The 17470-nt window shown below is 41.9% G+C and overlaps 1 protein-coding gene across 7 annotated transcripts in view; it reads left to right on the top strand.

Moving 5' to 3' along the window:
• Positions 1-318: 318 nt before the first annotated feature.
• Positions 319-17470, top strand: part of LOC108235353 (unc-79 homolog, NALCN channel complex subunit) — a 31784-nt gene continuing 14632 nt past the window's right edge. For 4 of the 7 annotated variants that reach the window (XM_017415300.1, XM_017415316.1, XM_017415324.1 and 1 more), the window contains exons 1-23: positions 319-554; positions 2665-2785; positions 5610-5923; positions 6615-6785; positions 7493-7588; positions 7673-7728; positions 8272-8401; positions 8503-8567; positions 9312-9400; positions 9794-9834; positions 10841-10869; positions 11913-12142; positions 12682-12853; positions 12947-13177; positions 13334-13524; positions 13710-13833; positions 14456-14596; positions 15096-15311; positions 15531-15758; positions 15997-16138; positions 16272-16351; positions 16468-16616; positions 16715-16872. In XM_017415300.1, coding sequence (XP_017270789.1) covers positions 533-554; positions 2665-2785; positions 5610-5923; positions 6615-6785; positions 7493-7588; positions 7673-7728; positions 8272-8401; positions 8503-8567; positions 9312-9400; positions 9794-9834; positions 10841-10869; positions 11913-12142; positions 12682-12853; positions 12947-13177; positions 13334-13524; positions 13710-13833; positions 14456-14596; positions 15096-15311; positions 15531-15758; positions 15997-16138; positions 16272-16351; positions 16468-16616; positions 16715-16872 — 3196 coding nt within the window. In that variant the 5' untranslated portion in view covers positions 319-532. Of the gene's footprint in view, positions 555-2664; positions 2786-5609; positions 5924-6614; positions 6786-7492; positions 7589-7672; positions 7729-8271; positions 8402-8502; positions 8568-9311; positions 9401-9793; positions 9835-10840; positions 10870-11912; positions 12143-12681; positions 12854-12946; positions 13178-13333; positions 13525-13709; positions 13834-14455; positions 14597-15095; positions 15312-15530; positions 15759-15996; positions 16139-16271; positions 16352-16467; positions 16617-16714; positions 16873-17470 lie in introns of those variants that run through there. The other 3 variants (XM_017415309.1, XM_017415343.1, XM_017415352.2) reach the window with 3 other exon arrangements.

Below are 17470 nucleotides of genomic sequence, written 5' to 3' on the forward strand. Positions count from 1 at the left end.
GGACTTTTTTCAGCACAAAAACAAAACCAGGTAAAGCCATCCTTCAGCTACATGTTAGCGCCACACAGCAACCATCTGTTGCGTGTTTCGCCTCGTTTCTTCAGCTCAGACGTGGACATTTCCCTCCTATAATCGGCTCGCAGAGCTCTGATAGGGTTGTTAGGATTGATGAATGACAATTTGTCAAAACCGGATCAGTCCATTTGGAAAGGTGTGCTGTCAGCCGGTCCTCTCCACCTCCAGAGGGAGAAATCCTGAAAACCCTGAAAGGAAGAGACGATTCATAAAACGAGCCCACGGTTTGATTTCTGTAAAAAAAAAAAAAAAAAGGTTAGGAAAACGACGCAGCCAAAGCGTAAAACCAAAGATCCATCAGGCAGAGTGGTACAATCAAAACCGAGCCGGGGCTGGCTGCTAGATTCACTTTTCCACGGCTGGGAGAAACGCAACACCGGGGACGGCAAGCAAAAAGAAGAAACAGCCCTAAAACAATCATCGGTCTGGGGTTTATGTCTCCCGAAGAGTCTCCAAAATGTCCACGAAGGCAGAGCAGTGTAAGTACAGCTATGTGTGTGTGTGTGTGGGAGTGAATGTGTGTGTGTGCTTCTTAATGTTTGATGTATGGAAACGGGAATTTTGAACCAAGATTAAGGGGAGCTGTCCTTGGTGATGAAACCGCGGCTGCCAGAGCAGGTTGCAACACGTCCCCCCCACCCCCCACTGCAGAGGAAGGCTGGAGGTCTCAGTGACCCCCCTCCCTCTGAGCGCCTCACATCTGCACGACAAGACAACACGGCGCAGGGGTCGACTCGTTTCACTGTGATCTCCTTTGTTTTTGATTGACGTGGCTGCAGGAGGCTCGCGCACAAAGCGAGGTGCGAGGCTGGGCTCAAGGTCGACCTGGCGGATTCTGCAGCCAAACCATATGATGCATTTTATTGATCAGCCATGTGTTTTGGGTCTCTCAGGGTTTAAATCTCTCGCGTTTATTGCCTCCCTTCAATCCTCTGATTGCTTTGGAACAGGTGGAAACACTCACTGGGTTCCTCTCTTCATATTTCAGAGCGGCTCCTAATAAAAAAACATGGGGTGTAAACGCCTGGCTGAAAGTTATGTGCTGCTTTTACTGTTCTGAAGCCAAGAAACATGGAAAATAATTCAACTTAACTTAGAGAAATGACATTTTCTGTCAATCCTGAGGGCTGAATGACTGATGAAGCTAAAACCGAGTCGTTAAAGCTGAAAGAAGCAGAACACCATCTAAATGGAGCAAAGTACAAGTTAAAGCTTAAAGGAGCAAAACACTGGCTAAAAGCTAAAAGGAGCAAAACATTAGCTAAAAGCTTAAAAGATCAACACATTGGCTAAAAGCTTAATGGAACAAAACACTGGCTAAAAGTTAAAAGAAACAAACAAACAACAAAATAGCTTTAAGCTAAAAGAAGCAAAACACTAGCTAAAAATTAAAAGAAGAAAACCATTAACTGAAAACTACATTTAGCCAAAAGTAGGTTAAAAGCTTAAAGAAGCAAAAGGCTAGCTAAAAGGTACAAATAACAAAAAGCTAACCTAAACCTAAAAGTAATAAAACAGAAAGCCTAATGGAACAAAACACTGGCTGAAGGTTAAAAGAAACAAAACAAAACAAAACAAAAAAATAGCTAAAAGCTAAGCTCAAAGTTAAAATTAGCAAAAGACTAGTTAAAAGTAGCAAAAAGCTTGCTAAAAACTAAAAGCATAAATTTGCTAGAAAAAGCCCAAAGTAGCAGAAAGGTAGCTAAACGTAGCAAGAAGATTAGCTAAAAGCTAACAACGGAATGACAGCTGTAATTTGAAAGTAGTATAAGAAGATAAAAATAGAGGAGGTGTGCTGAAGTAGATTTAAAAAAGAAAAACGTTTCTGAAGGGTTTGAAGAGATATCAATGTATCTGTTTGGGCAAATATTTGTAAATGAAGGTAAATATTATGAAAAGTATAAAAGTTGCAAAAACCATAACTCACAGCACCCAATCAGTGTTTTGATATACGAACTCAAAGGGAAATGTATTCAGCTTTGGCCACACATTCTCAAAGCCTGCAGCTGTTATTTTTATTTTGTCATTTCCAGGTCAGGGACAAAAGTAAACACCACTGTCCAAAATCCCAGAAGATGGGTCGGGATTTTTTCCCACTCCAGCTTATTTGAACTCTTAGCCCGCCCCTCAAAAACAACACGGTAACGTCTGACACCGCAGGAAGCAGCTCAGTATGGAGCAGCCAACTGTTGCAGAAACGACCCCCCCACCCCCTTGTGTCATAACTTGTGAAGGAAAAGGCAACCCCTCCCCTTCATGCTGACCACATTTTCCCAACTAGTCTTGGGACTTGAACTGGCAACCTTTCGTTCATGAGCTTGTTTCTGTAAGCGGGAGGCTGCGAGATCCTTTGGGGCTTCCAGTGACCCTCACTGCGACACTCTGAAAGGTCACCCGGTTAAGGCAGGGAGCCATGGGAACACGGCCTGTTTGTTTAAGTCGTTAATTATATTCTGCTGAGCCACCAACAGCAGGAACACGTTGTGCATTTAGGCTTCTTTAATGTGCAGTTACATGTGTTTGTGCTCAGATAAAACACTTTCCTTTAGCGTTGATTTGCTTGTCACTCTGCTCTTTCATTTTGTCTAGTTGCCTCTAAGATACGATACTTGCAAGAGTATCACAACCGTGTGCAACACAATATTTACCCCGTGCCCTCCGGAACAGACATTGCAAACACACTGAAATACTTTTCCCAAACCTTGCTCAGGTAAGTACCCTGCTCCGGAGCCGTCAGGTGAAGTAACAGACTGTCTCATATTTAGCTTCCTTCATTAGGTTAGACTCTGACACACTTTATCAAAAGGGATGACAGTGACACCACAGAAGTTAGCGAAATGCTCGGCTTTCTTGAGCTTGAAAAGCTAGATTTGAGTTGTGGTGTTGAGATAGATGGCTCAGGGATATTTATTGATTTAGTTGGTTAGTTGGTGAACCCTTCCCAAGGGCGTTCTGCTGTGTCCTTTCCCAGTGGGGGCTGGTGGAGGGTAGCTCCCTCAGCCATCCAGCTGCAGGGTCAGCCTGTCTCTTTTGGTTTCTGAGAAAGCTAGAAGGAAGAGCAGCTTGTTGTTTCCTTCTCCACAAGTCACAGGCAGCCATTTTAGACGAGTCTTATATTTCACAAGTTCTCGTTACAGTTGGAGCTTCTTGTCAAATACACAGCAGGGACAGGGTTGTTTGTGGTTTGTCTGGATATGCTAGCCGCTAGAATAAGCAAAAATAATTGCACAGATCTTCTGTTTATAAGCTAATATTCGCAAAAATGGTCCTGGAGGGTGAACTTGCGTGCCCCACTTTAATCATTATTATCAGCTTAGGGAGCAATCTATTAGAGATTGGCAGCTGGCCTCAATTCTACACTTTATTTCTCAGCCACATAAGGATTACTCCTCCGCCGGAGGGTTTTCTGAGTGCTGCCCATGCACCAGCAGTCAGAGTGCTTTTTCAAATGTGGCTTGTCATGGCACAGATTGGGTGCAACTGTGGAAAAAATGCAAGTGATGATTTTTGTCTCCGAGGGGAAGCATCCACAGAGTGAGAAAGGAATCATGGCGTGATGGCCCTGCTAACCAGAGCCTTGATATTTTCCCGAAGCGCAGCCTCTTAGCCTCAGACATGCAAAGGAAATCACTCTGCCCGCTTTAGAGGAGCCTGAGGTCCTCAGCAGGGAATCTAGGATCCTCCATTCACCTGTGCCTTTAACAGCCTGGAGTGAATAGGAAGAGAGGAGGGAGAAAGAAGAGAAAGCAGACAGAGCTTTGAAAAATTTAGCTGGGATGTGTCATTGTTTTAGGAGGAGAAATGGTGATGTCCAGTGGAGGCTGATTCATACACCAGTTTTAGTAGCAGCAGAGTCAGATGTGGAACACACACATTAAACTGATACACACATAGGCAGCAGTGTAGAGTTTGACAGCAAATGTTTGTCATGTTGTCTGTATCAGTGCATTTCTACATGTGTTTTGTGTTGTTCGTATTTCCGTGTCGTACGATTGCGTGCGCGTGTGAACATATGTGTGTTTCTTTCTGTGTATACGTCCACTGTGTGCGTGTGAGCGCGGCTGTATATGTCTGTGTTCATTGTTCAAATTAATGATTTGATATGACAAATGGGCAGTGAAAAAGTCATACTCTGAGATACAGTCTGTTTGTTGTGTATTAGCCCGGTTTGAGCTTTTTAATGACTCTACATTGACTGAAATCTTGCAGAGTGTAACTTTGAGGGGATCAGTCGCTATGCTGTAACGATAAGTCCTGCTGTCGAATATCATGTATTTAATATTACCTCGAAAAAATCAACAAAATCCCCTTTTTCACTTGCCACATAACTCTAATGCTCTAACCACATTTTTTTTAAATGAGTCCTTAAAAAATATAAAATGCAAAAATACATCTGCATTTATAATCTGGGCTCTGATGATAAATCCCAATCATTTAGCTGACAGAACAGCTTAGCTCTTTGATAATGTGTAGTAAAAAGAGCAATGCTCTCTGGCCCTCCCCCCTCTCCTTCCTCCTCCACCCTAGACGCTCCACACTCAACCCAACTAGTTTTTTGCTTTTTGTTTTTTTTCCCCCTCCTCCTAAAGTCCAATATGTCCACCACCTTCCCCAGGGGACAGCAAACACAATTGTCCATCCTGCATTAGCTCACAAACATAATGCTACCAGTCATCTCCCCTCTGATACAACCTATTCCTTTTTTGTCATTACAGTTTCTTCTCTCTACTGTAGATTAGTCGTTACATTTATTTTAGAAACCTGAATCCATGTGCCTGTTGGATCTCATTATTTCTCCTGATGATACTGGTGCAGTATCATAACGTATGCATACGGACATTATTTCTCTGGTGCAATAAACATGTGCTGTGACCTAGGAGCACTTGATCTAACCTCACACACATGTTTATTATTGGCTCAAGCATGTTTCAAAAGTGTCACCTCTGTATTTTCCCGAACCAATCTGGTGTCACTCCCATCCTTGACAGCCCCACTAAAGACAAGGAAATTTCATTTGAAATTATACTCCATGGTGGCTAATTGGCCCCCTTTTTTTGCATGGTAGCCACTGACTTTGCTGATTGGAAGATGGCAGCCATTGAGGGACAGTCATTTGCACTGTCCCTTTTTGGAGAAGTATGGGGTTGCCACTGAAAACATGCCATTTTTTATATTTTTGCTCCTTGTCACCAGATACGCATGAGATGCAGTGATCATTGCAGTTTGTGCTCATGTTTTTTCTTTTGTTCTCCAAGCGCAAAGCAAAACAAAGGAAGAAAAATTCGATTTAAAGTCACTCTGAACCGATGAAGCAGGGAAAAATTACCCGTGCCTTTCAGTGATACAGTTTAACAGTGAGACACTGCATCCTATGTGGGGTTTATCTGGGTTTGTTTTTTTCTATTTACGCTGTCTCTGTAGTGCCATTTCAATGTAATGTGCTGTTTTTTTGTGTCTTTGTTGTCTCTTTTTTTCCCTTGTTCCCCTCTCCTTACCCTCCCTACCCCTCCCCTCCCCTCCCACCCCCGGAGCAGCATTCTGTCCCGCACAGGCAGGAAGGAGAACCAGGAAGCTTCCAATTTGGCCGTGCCCATGACCATGTGTCTTTTTCCTGTGCCATTCCCACTCACCCCATCTCTAAGACCACAAGTCAGTTCCATCAACCCTACAGTTACTCGCTCCCTCCTTTACAGCGTTCTGCGCGATGCCCCGTCAGACCGCGGGGGGCAGGGGCAGCAGAGTCGGGACGCTCAGCTCTCAGAGTACCCCTCTCTGGACTATCAGGGCCTCTATGTGACCCTCGTGACCCTGCTTGACCTGGTGCCCCTGCTGCAGCACGGTCAGCATGGTGAGTCAAGGCCCAGTGCACCACTGTTTGTCATCATCATCCTCGAGCCACCTGGCCTGCATGAAGCCACTGCTGCTTTTTTGGCCTCTTTTGTAACGGGAGGAGAGAAGTCCTGCTGAGGATCTTGAGGGATGCATGGGGTGATTGGGAGCACGCTGGATACCGTCAACTTTCATAAGCCATTGGATACACCTGACATAGATAGGCCTTATCTTCTGTGTATCATAGCTGAATGCATGTTTGTTATGCAAAGTGGGAAAAATGCTCTAGTTAAGTTGTCATGTGTCAAATACAGACAAATGTATTTTTTTTTTTTTAATGAACACATCTGAGAATGATTTAGTGTATACTCTGTTTTGCACTGCTCCAAAGCTGCATCATAATCAATGCTCTTATTTTTCATAAATATTTGTTTGTTAAAAAAAAACCTCAAAGGCATGAAAATCCATCCTCTTAACTAGTTTTTATTTTTTTTCTGGGAGTAATTTTCATTTTAGTAGATTCTAAAGAAAAATAGCTCAATTGTTCTATTTTTTTTCACTGTTAAACTATTAAACAATGGTAATTTTATGTAAATGTCACCTGTGGCTGCGTACAGTATGTGCATACTGTATGCACAGCTGATTGAATGCGTGTTTGTGTATCTCTCTTTGTCTTTTTTTTTTTCTTTTCTCTTTTCCTTTTTCACCAGATCTGGGACAGTCTATATTTTACACAACCACATGCCTCCTGCCCTTTCTCAGCGATGACATTCTCAGCACTCTGCCCTATACAATGATCTCGACTTTAGCCACATTTCCTCCTTTCCTCCACAAAGACATAATCGAGTACCTGAGCACCTCTTTTCTCCCCATGGCTATATGTGAGTATGGCTTAATATAATAAAACTTCATGATGATAAAAGTCATGAGAGTAAAACAGCCGAGGTGCATATTAGACTGATTAAAGGTACTCATTGCAATGTCATGAAAACCAGCCCAAAACTCATATAAATGGTTAATGTGTCCTCAAATTAAAAATTTGTAAGCTAAATTTGTGATTGGATGCCAACCACATGTGTTTGTTTGCCTACGGAAACAGCTGAAGTGACTGAAAATAGGCCAACAATGATGACATCCATGAAAGCCATTTAAGTTTGAGAAGTATAACTATTTCAGTGTGTTAGTATGTATTTACTCTCAGAATTGTTGAGTGAACTATGCAATTAAAAGTGCTTTGTTTACATTTGCTGTGCACCCATATTTCAGATTTGCATGTCACTGTTTATGGAAAACTACTGGACTAAACTCTTTTAAACTGCACTATTTGATATAGTTCAGAATAACCTTTTTAATGTTTGATTTTATACTTTGCAATGAGTACCTTTGAAAAGAAATATGTTTGCTCAACATAAATATATTAAGTTTAGGTTTGATAAACCTTATACATGACCTGTATTGGCTAAAAGACTTAAACTGTAAATTTATGTTCAGTAGACACAATTCTGTCTTGTTAGGCTAACATGTAGTAGTGAAAGTGCTATTAAGTGCATATTATTGTTCCCTTTTCTCTTTTTTTGCTTGTGTTTAGTGGGCTCTACTCGGAGAGAAGGGGGAGTACCAGCCTATGTCAATCTGTCTGCTTCATCTATGCTCATGATTGCAATGCAGTACACCTCAAATCCAGGTAGACCAGAGTACTGGCTGCTTTCAAAGCACAACTTCAAACATAGTCGCTCTCAGGTTAACCTTTTCCCTGCCTTTTTTCTAGTTTATCACTGTCAGTTGTTGGAGTGCCTCATGAAGCACAAACAGGAAGTGTGGAAGGTAATTTTGCCATGTTAGGTATATTAGCATGAAGACTAAAGACAGGAAGAAAAACACAAAGATACCAGCTCTTACATATTGTATAAACTCTTCTTTAAGTTCATCTATAAATATTGAAAATCACTACAAGGACTCAGAAACACGGTTATACTATTGTCAGTAAACCCATTTTGTTTGTTGTTAAATCTTCTACATACAACGATAAAACATAAATGCTACTAATGTCCAAGTTTAGTTAGAGGAGCTAAGACAAAATATTTGGATTAATGAGTCATAGTTTGCAATATGCGTTTGTAATCTGAAAAGCTCAAATAAGGCAACATCAGTGCTTACTGATATATATAGGTTTTTATGCATTATATCAAGATACTTATCTTTAATATATACAAATAAATAAAAAACTCCATCATAATCCTTCTTTTATTCACCATCTACAATCTGTATGCATTTTTTTTAGTAAAAGTTTTAGTTTTCTCTTGTTTTCTTACAGACTATGCACATGTTCCTGAATATTACAGCCCTTTGTGTACATTTTGTGTACAGGACCTGCTTTATGTCATATCTTATGGCCCATCCCAAGTAAAACCACCAGCTGTGCAAATGCTGTTTCATTACTGGCCAAACCTGAAGCCACCAGGAGCCATCAGTGAATATAGAGGGCTGCAGTACACCGGTACGATTCCCTAAAATAACACCATCATTGAACCGATCAAAGGTTTAACCTGCCATCATTTTCTCGTTTTACTTTTGTGTGTTCATCTTCTCTTTGTTCAGCTTGGAATCCCATCCACTGTCAACATATTGAATGCCACAATGCCATCAATAAACCTGCCGTCAAGGTGACTACAGTTTCCAAAAAGCACATTAAAAACTCAACATTTTGTTGCATTCTTCCACTGAGAAGTTGATAAGAAATGCATGAAGCTTGTGCTGGATTGCCCCATTCAGTTCAGTATGTCTGCCTGTTAGCTTTTATTAGCCCCCCTTGGTAAATAAATCAGTAGTGGGGCAGAGATATCAGCTGGTCTGCCTTTGTCACTTCTGCTGCTTCTCTGCTTTATCATCTCCGCCTGCCTTTACTCAACTGTGCTCAAAACTGACAAATAGAGTTGGAACAGGGAGCACGGATGGGGGCTGGATTTCAATTACCAGGAGCAAGAAGACGGCATGGGGGGGAGGGGGCCTTAATTGGAAGCGATGACCCCATGCAGCCCTTGAGGATGGGGTGGCATCAAGTGAGCACAGTAAATTACAGTGCACCATCTGAACATTGAGGCCATGAGTGTTTAGCGCCGGGCCAGGCACAGTTTGCAAAGGAATGGAGTGCAACATATGCATGAAGTCACTCACACAATATGAGGAAACAGCCAAAGGTGTTGTGTTATTTTATTTAAAAGAGCACTATGTATTACTCTCTTGGAGGTCTGTATGAGAAAGAACAGGGAAAATAATTCTTTGAGTTGAAAAAAAGGACTAATTTCTAAATTAAATCTGGTCAATGGTAAATAAAACTCTTTATATTGGTTTGCTTCTCTTTCAATTACCAAATCAATGTCCTCGCAATATCTGTGTTACTTTTGCAGATGTGCATAGATCCTACTCTCTCCGTTGCCCTGGGAGACAAGCCACCTCCTCTTTATTTATGTGAGGAGTGCAGCCAGAGGATTGCCAGGTATGCGTCTGTTTTACCTCTTTTCTCCAGCTCTCAGTCCTCCGAACGCACGATCATTCTCAAACACACATCGTCGCCTTCCGCCTGCCTCATTATTCCTGTCTTTAACCCAGGGGGAAGCGCTATACCATGGTTATGTAATTCCCCTGCGCCACTAATGAGATCCTCATCACAAAAACGTGCATCCACTTGTTTCTCCTTTCTCCAGAACGCTAACAATTATAATTACACGGTTTCTTCGTGTTGTATTTTTCTTGCTGCTATAAGTAAATGTTTGATGCTTGCGCTCTGTTAGAGATGGTTTTGTAAGTGCAGGTTTAATTGTATTCAAGCTCTGAGGAGCTGTTCACCTATAAATCATGCATTGTTTCAATATTTCTTTGACCTTTTCAGAGATCATCCTGAATGGCTTGTTGATGTCCTGCTTCCACAAGGTGAGCATAGACAACAAAAAAACCTGTTTAGGTTGTTCCTGTATGACAGTTTTGTTTTTATAACACTGTAAAGGGGCATATTCAGTACAAATGGAGGGGGTTGAGTGGTGGAGCTACACACACAGCTGTCAAGACGAGGAATCGAGTTTGACACAACACAACCACAGCACTCAAATATAAAGTACCTTTAACTGAATATGAGATTTTTGTATTTTACTTGCTGTATTGAGTTTTCAGTTGATGTTTCATGTGATAGAAAGCACTAGAAAAAACTAGATTAAAAAATATCTTGTATAATATTGGATACTGATTATATCACAGTAAAGTAGTGCCTCAGTCCCTCTAAAATAAAAGTGTCGTGTTATGTGTGCTGAAAGAAATGTTTATATGTATTATTATTATTATTATTATTATTATTGTTAAGTGTTTAATTTTAACATTTAATGCAAAACTGGGCTGGTAAATTGGTGAAGTTTTTAACAGAAAAAACAGAAATGACTTCTTGGGCAAACGTTATTGTTTATTTTATTTATATGTTCATGTTTGCATCAAATGTTTTGCTGTCAGATTTAATTCATGGGAGCGGCCGTTTCTTGTTAAATTGGTCATCATTTGAAATCTACTGGTGTGAATATCCTGAGAATGGAGTTATCTTGACATACAGCCAGCACACACTTAAATAGAAACAGGTGATTTAAGTTGTCAGAGGCTTGATAAAGACCAGTTCCAGCTGTTAATTTGTGTGAAGGTTGATGTTATGGACATCTAATGTGCAAGAAAATTGCTAATTTAGATTTTAAAATCATGTTAACATTTTCATTTTTACACATTTTAAATCTCAAACTTCAAAACACAATATGTGCATCCACAAGTATTGCTTTAACAAATAAAGACTTGAAAATATTTATTGTTAAGTTTTAGTTTCTCTTTTTCAGATGTAAAAAAAGAAATCCTGTGATTAATTAGGAACAATGTGTCCATGATTATAGTTTGTTTTTCTTTGCAGCAGAGATATCTGCCATTTGCCAGAAGAAAGTAAGTTGTTCATTTTGAAACATTCCTGGAAGTGCATGTGTGCTCTCATATTCGCTGTCATTTACGTAATAACACCATCATTTTATTTCACTTTATCTAATGCATGTTTACCACAGAGGCAGATTAACCTTTGAGTCGCTCTTTGTCCTTTGGAGATAAAATTCCAAACCTAATATAAATAAAACATGCGACAGGTTTTCATTTGTGATCCATAAAAAAGGCCTTTTATTCCTAAAAATGAGATGTTTTCTCAGTTGGGGTCCCTTCATTGCAGCTGCTCAGAGCAGACTGTCGCCTTTCTAATGAAGCTGCTGGAGCGTGATGTTTATTTGCCGTTGCTGAATGCACTTCCACAGGCCTACGTGCTCCCTGCTGGTTTCCACGGAGACACTGGGCAAACTGATCCCAGGTATTCCTGTCAGGGAGCGCAGCCACCCCGTGTTGTCCGTGAAAGCAGCTGTCCTTAACCCTGACTCGTTCAGCAGTTTATAATCCTCCATCCGTGAGCCAGCTCTGCCCCACTCACTGTGAGAAATATAAAACACCACTTGGATTTACACCTACTCTGTCATTATTAACAAAGACATCACTTTTCATCTGAGACCAGCTGCCTATAAATACACCAAGATACCCGAAATAGACTCTGCATCACTGTAAAAACAGTCTTTTGTTGTTGAAAGCCAAACACGTCATAACAAGACAAATGTGTTAATAATGTTTGATAGCGAGCAATGTATTTCTCTAATGGCATAAGATTAGATGGTGATCAGATTAGGATGGCTATCTGGTGCTGTGCCTTTTATTTATAGAAATCTGAGACGCCATAGGGAGACATAAAACAGGTTTTTTATCGCATGTGCTCAGACAGCATCTCCACTCAAATGCATATTGGACAAATTCATGTTGTGTGAGTAGTGAGCAAAGAAATATGTTTATTTTTGGAAGTATTAGCTGCTCTCAGCTGTGATTGTTCAGATAAAAAAAACAAACTAGTTTCTCCTCCTCTTCATCCTCCTCTGTTTTCTTGGCTTCGTGTGCCGTAGAACTGCAGCTCTCATGTCAGGAGGGCCGTGGTCACCTGCTTCTCAGCTGGCTGCTGCGAGCGCCATGGCAACAGGCCTGTCCGCTACTGCAAGCGTTGCCATGTCAACCACCACAGCAGCGAGGTGGGGGCTGCGGCGGAGACCCATCTGTACCAGACCTCGCCCCCTCCCATCAACACGCGGGAGTGCGGCGCGGAGGAGCTCGTGTGCACTGTTGAAGCTGTTATAAGGTATAAACACAGCGCGTTTACCAGTCTGATCATGTGTCACAGCTGCTGGAAAAATGTCTGACTTATCGTGAAGCTCTATTGTGGATATTTAGCACATATATAGACAATAAACTCCATTGTTTTAGATTTAAATTCATATCTTGTGACACTGTTCTCTTTTGGTTTGTCTCCTTCAAAATGTCTTCATTATGTCTTTATTTTATGTTTTTGCTCGTGTCTCTGTGTGTTTGAGTGTGTGTGTTTGTTTATCAGTAGTGTTAGCAAAGTATCTCATGAACTGCTATAACTCAGCCAGTTTTACAGATATTGAGCTTAAATTTGGTGAGGTAGTAGCTGAGAGTCATGCCCAACACATGCTCGAAGCACTAACACTGTGGGATTTCACAGTGTTCCATGAGGTTGCACATAATATTTACAAGGTTTGACCAAAACGGCTATAAATCGGTCTCTTCTCAGCAAAAGATGATTTTAGTCTAAAACTTTGTTATGCCTTTAATTATCTTCTTCCTCTTTCATTTTTTTTCTTTACATCATTCCAGCCTTCTGAAGGAGGCAGAAATCTATGCAGAGCAGCGTGAGTTTGAGATGAACAAGCGTCGTCAGATGGGCCTGTCTGCCTCCCACCACTCTCTGGACAACATTGAGTTTGACAACAAGGAGGACGACCAGCACGACCAGCGCCTCCTCAGTCAGTTTGGCATCTGGTTTCTGGTGCGTAATGACAAAGCACGTTGCATGCCGTGTCAGTCAATTACGAGAGGCCGGGAGAGTGAAACGTGCACCGTTTTTTGGTCATATTTGCAGGTGAGCCTGTGCACTCCCAATGAGAACACGCCCACCGAGAGTCTGGCCCGGCTGGTCAGCATGGTCTTCCAGTGGTTTCATTCCACGGCCTACATGATGGATGATGAAGTGGGAAGCCTGGTGGAGAAGCTGAAGCCGCAGTTTGTCACAAAGTGGCTGAAGACAGTGTGTGAAGTGCGCTTTGACGTTATGGTCATGTGCCTGCTACCTAAACCTGTAGAATTTGCCAGGGTGAGGGTAAAACCATAACATTTTACTATCTGAACACGCTGTATTTAGCATAACTTGTGAATTGAATTAAACATAAAACCAGCACTGAACTGAAGCTTGAGCTTTGCTTGAATCTTTAAAGATGGGTCACTGTTGTTTGCATGTTCTTTTCCACAGGTGGGAGGTTATTGGGACAAGTCCTGCAGCACAGTGACACAGCTGAAGGAGGGTCTGAACCGAATATTATGTCTAATACCTTATAATGTCATCAGCCAACCTCTGTGGGAGTGTTTCATGCCTGAGTGGCTCGAAGCAATCCGAACTGAGGTCCCCGACAATCACCTCAAAGAGTTTAGGGAGGTGCTCAGGTAAGCTCATCTTTATTATTGAACAAACTAACAAAATAGGCAAAGCAAACTGAATACATGCATCCAAGAAAACACAGCTATTTTTGGTGGAGAAAATAAACAACAGGAGGAGTCAGAATGAGACAAAACAGTAATGATGTGTTCACATCAGTTGTTTTTATTTTGGCTCTGTTCTTCCCCTGCAGCAAGATGTTTGATATCGAGCTGTGCCCCCTGCCTTTCTCCATGGAGGAAATGTTTGGTTTCATCAGCTGCAGATTCTCTGGCTACCCAGCGTCTGTGCAGGAGCAGGCTCTGCTGTGGCTGCATGTAAGCTCGCACAAAACTCACACACAGGTCTGCGCTCTCTTCACCTCCTGGGGTTCTGTCCACAGTGCGTGTGAACTGAGCAGGTTGTGGACAGAGTGAGAGTCTGGTCAGGGGCCCTGCTGACTATGGATCTGGGTCACAGAATGAGACTGAAAGAGATAGGAGGGATTTCGCTTTTCATCTCACATGCGCTCACAGCTTGCTGTTCTCGTATGTGGATCAGATGCAAGTTTTCTGTTTCAGCTTTTATCAAGAGATTGCCTTAATTTACCATCAGTAATCAGGTCAAACTCACATCAGAAGAAAAAAAACAACTCAATAGACAGATGTCTTATTTCCTTCCTGATCATGCTGATTTCTAGCCTTATATACCCTTTGTTAATATCACTGCTCATAAACTCTAACATGGTTCTAAAATAATTTGGGTAAATAGAAGTGTTTCATCTTCACTTACAGAAAACAAAATGAGTTCAGTTTGCATAACTTAGACCTAGAAGACTTCATCCTGTTTATGGTCATGTATAAGATGCTCTAAAGCTAAATTTATGTGCATTCAAAGTGACCTCTTTTGCATTTGTTGCAAATAGACCCTTTAAATTGTTGTTATCCTGTTGGGATGAAGGTGTTGTCCGAGCTGGACATCGTTGTGCCTCTTCAGCTGCTCATCGGGATGTTCTCTGATGGAGTGAACTCACTGAAGGAACTGGCCAATCAGAGAAAAGCACGCGCCTCAGATCTGTCCGGCAACACAGGAGCTCGCAGGGTGAGCTTGATCACAGTGTCAGAAATACTCACAGATATTACAAGACCTATGAGAGCTCAGTGCTCAGTTTTTGTTCTTGTTCCCTTCAACCTAATTTAGACTGATATCAGATTATAAAACAGTTTTTTTCCCCTTAAAAACAATTCACACACAAGGTCATCACCTGAATAAATATTATTGCACCTTTAGGGCCAGATTTTATGTTTTACTTTCTTTCAAGTGTCTGCTTAGTAATAGGATTTACAGATATAGCCTATTCTTTCCTTCTGTTTCCTATTACTCATAGGGATGTGCTGTATGTTGCTATGGTAACCGTCACTATCTAAATATAGCTCTCTTAGAGGGCTTAATTGAACTTGACTGTGATGCAGATTTATCACCAAAATTTACAGGCTCCCGTCTCCGCACTTGTGTCTGTGTAACATGCAGATCTGAAGATTAAGAACATGCAGGAGACGTGAAGGGGAAAGATTAATAAAGTCAAACACTTGTGTTACAGGTGAGTGTTGTGTCAGATCCGGGACGTCGTGGGCAGCACAACACCCTCAGCCCATTCCCGAGCCCGTTCAGGAGCCCGTTCCGCAGCCCCCTGCGCTGCAGCCCCTTTAAGAACCTGGGTCACGCCGCCCGAAACTGCGCCTTGGACCTGGACTGTGACGATGACGACATGAATCTCGCCTGTTTTATTCTCATGTTTGACCTCATATTAAAGCAGGTGATCGCTTTTTGTGGGAAAGCGTTGGTCTCCTTTCAGTCTTTATCTAAAATACTTTGCTGTATACATGCATGGCTTCATTTAGGGCTAACAAAATGCTCTGAAGCAATACACACAATACACGTACAGTAATACCCACAGGTGGGATCTTGAGCATTGTGTCTCATGCTCTACTTTTCTGTTTTTTTGTTTCTCTCACCTCCCCCCCTGCTGTTGCAGATGGAGCTCCAGGATGACGGTGTGATGCTGGGTCTAGACAGCAGCCTGGGGAAGGATATTGTGGGCATCATCAACAACGTCTTTCAGGCCCCCTGGGGTGGCTCACACACCTGCCAGAAGGATGAGAAGGCCCTTGAGTGCAGCCTGTGCCAATCCAGCATCCTGTGCTACCAGCTGGGCTGTGAGCTGCTGGAGAGGCTGACCCCCCGGGAGGAGATACGCCTGGTGGTGAGACACACAGCATGCATAAATTAACCTTGTGCACGAAGCAGGTAAAGCTTTGTGATGAATGCCCTGTAGGCTCTGCATCCCAAAAGTCACTACACTATTATCAGACAGGCAGCTTCTCTATATATAAACATTTAAACAAAGACTCGTGAACATCAAGTTCAGCTACACTATGAGTGTAGACGTCTTGTTTGTTCGAAATGATTTATCACATTCAGATGTCTTTTTGTCTCTGTAGGAGCCCACGGACTGTTTGGAGGACACCTTGCTCATGCCTCCACCTGATTTCTCCCTCGGTACGGAGAACGGAAGTGAAGAAGGAGACAACCCAAATGAAGCGAACACTGACAACCCCAACAACCAGTCTCCTGAGATTACAAGTGTGTATCAAGTTTTTTTTGTGTTTATATTGTATGAAAACATTTCCATTTGTAATCATTCTTACAGATATGTTTTGCGTGAGCTGGTTGGGGCTTTGTAATTTAGAAAATATTGTTTTTTTCTTCTTTGTAGCCATGAAAAATAATTCTGACAAGAAGTTCTCTTACCAGCAGCTCCCTGTGTCTTTGAAGCTTATATACACCATTCTGCAGGTACTTATTCTGAGCCACTGCATGCCAAAGCTAAGGAACAAAAAGACAAGAAACACAAAAATATGGTTTTTATTAGTGCTGCACTGCCAGTCATGTGTTTTTTCTGGTATCATTAGGAAATGTCCAAGTTTGAGGAGCCTGACATCTTGTTCAACATGATGAACTGCCTGAAGATCCTGTGTCTCCATGGGGAGTGTCTGTACCTCGCTCGTAAAGATCACCCCCAGTTCTTAGCCTACATCCAGGAGAAGATGCTGATCCCCTGGTGTGTGCAGTAAACAACAGACAAGAGGACCGCTCCTGGAAATCCTTTGGTGCCTGTTCATTCTGCTAACTCTTGTCTCTGGTGTTGTTTTGTTTCAGTCTGTGGTCGATGCTAAAGTCTGAGTTTTGCCAGCTGGCGTCTCTGGCTGTGCCGCAGCTTCTCCATGCCCTCTCTCTGTCCCACGGCGCCGACATCTTCTGGAGCCTCATCAACACAAACTTCAACAGCAAAGACTGGAAGACACGATTTGAAACTGGTGAGACATTCAGAAAATCTGTTGACTGCAACAGTTTCTTAAAGGCATTTCAATTGCACCTTCACATGCAGACAATATTCTTAAACAATCTTAAATATTTGCACGTTTTTCTCATTTTCCATTGTTGGTGGAAGTTGCGAATTAGCGAACTGTTGGCCACCGGGAAGAACCTTTGTTCTGCTTGTATAATCTCTCTCTGAACCACTTCTTGCCCACATCTCTTTCTCGAGTTGCCATGGTTACTGTGTGGCTTAAACACATCCTGAATAACAAAGAGGAATTTTAGGATAAATGATTTTGCTGCCTTTGTGACTGTCAGAGAGCAGCTCTGTGACCTTGACAAAAAGACAGGCGCCTCATCTTGTGACTTGATTTGGCTAGATTTATTCCAAACATCATGGCAACAACACAGACGCAGCATTTCACAGCAGACATTCAGATATTAACTTGTCATGTATTTGAAAAGGTAAAAAAATGGTTAAATGATTTTATTCTTCGGTTTTTACACCAGGTAAAGTGCTGAAATGGTAATAAATAAACAGCCTATCTGCAGCACAGACCCATATGTTCTCCTACTCTGACACCTAATGGTCATTAT

This window comes from Kryptolebias marmoratus, linkage group LG10 (genome assembly GCF_001649575.2).
Source record: "Kryptolebias marmoratus isolate JLee-2015 linkage group LG10, ASM164957v2, whole genome shotgun sequence".
NCBI classification, from domain to species: Eukaryota; Metazoa; Chordata; class Actinopteri; order Cyprinodontiformes; family Rivulidae; genus Kryptolebias; species Kryptolebias marmoratus.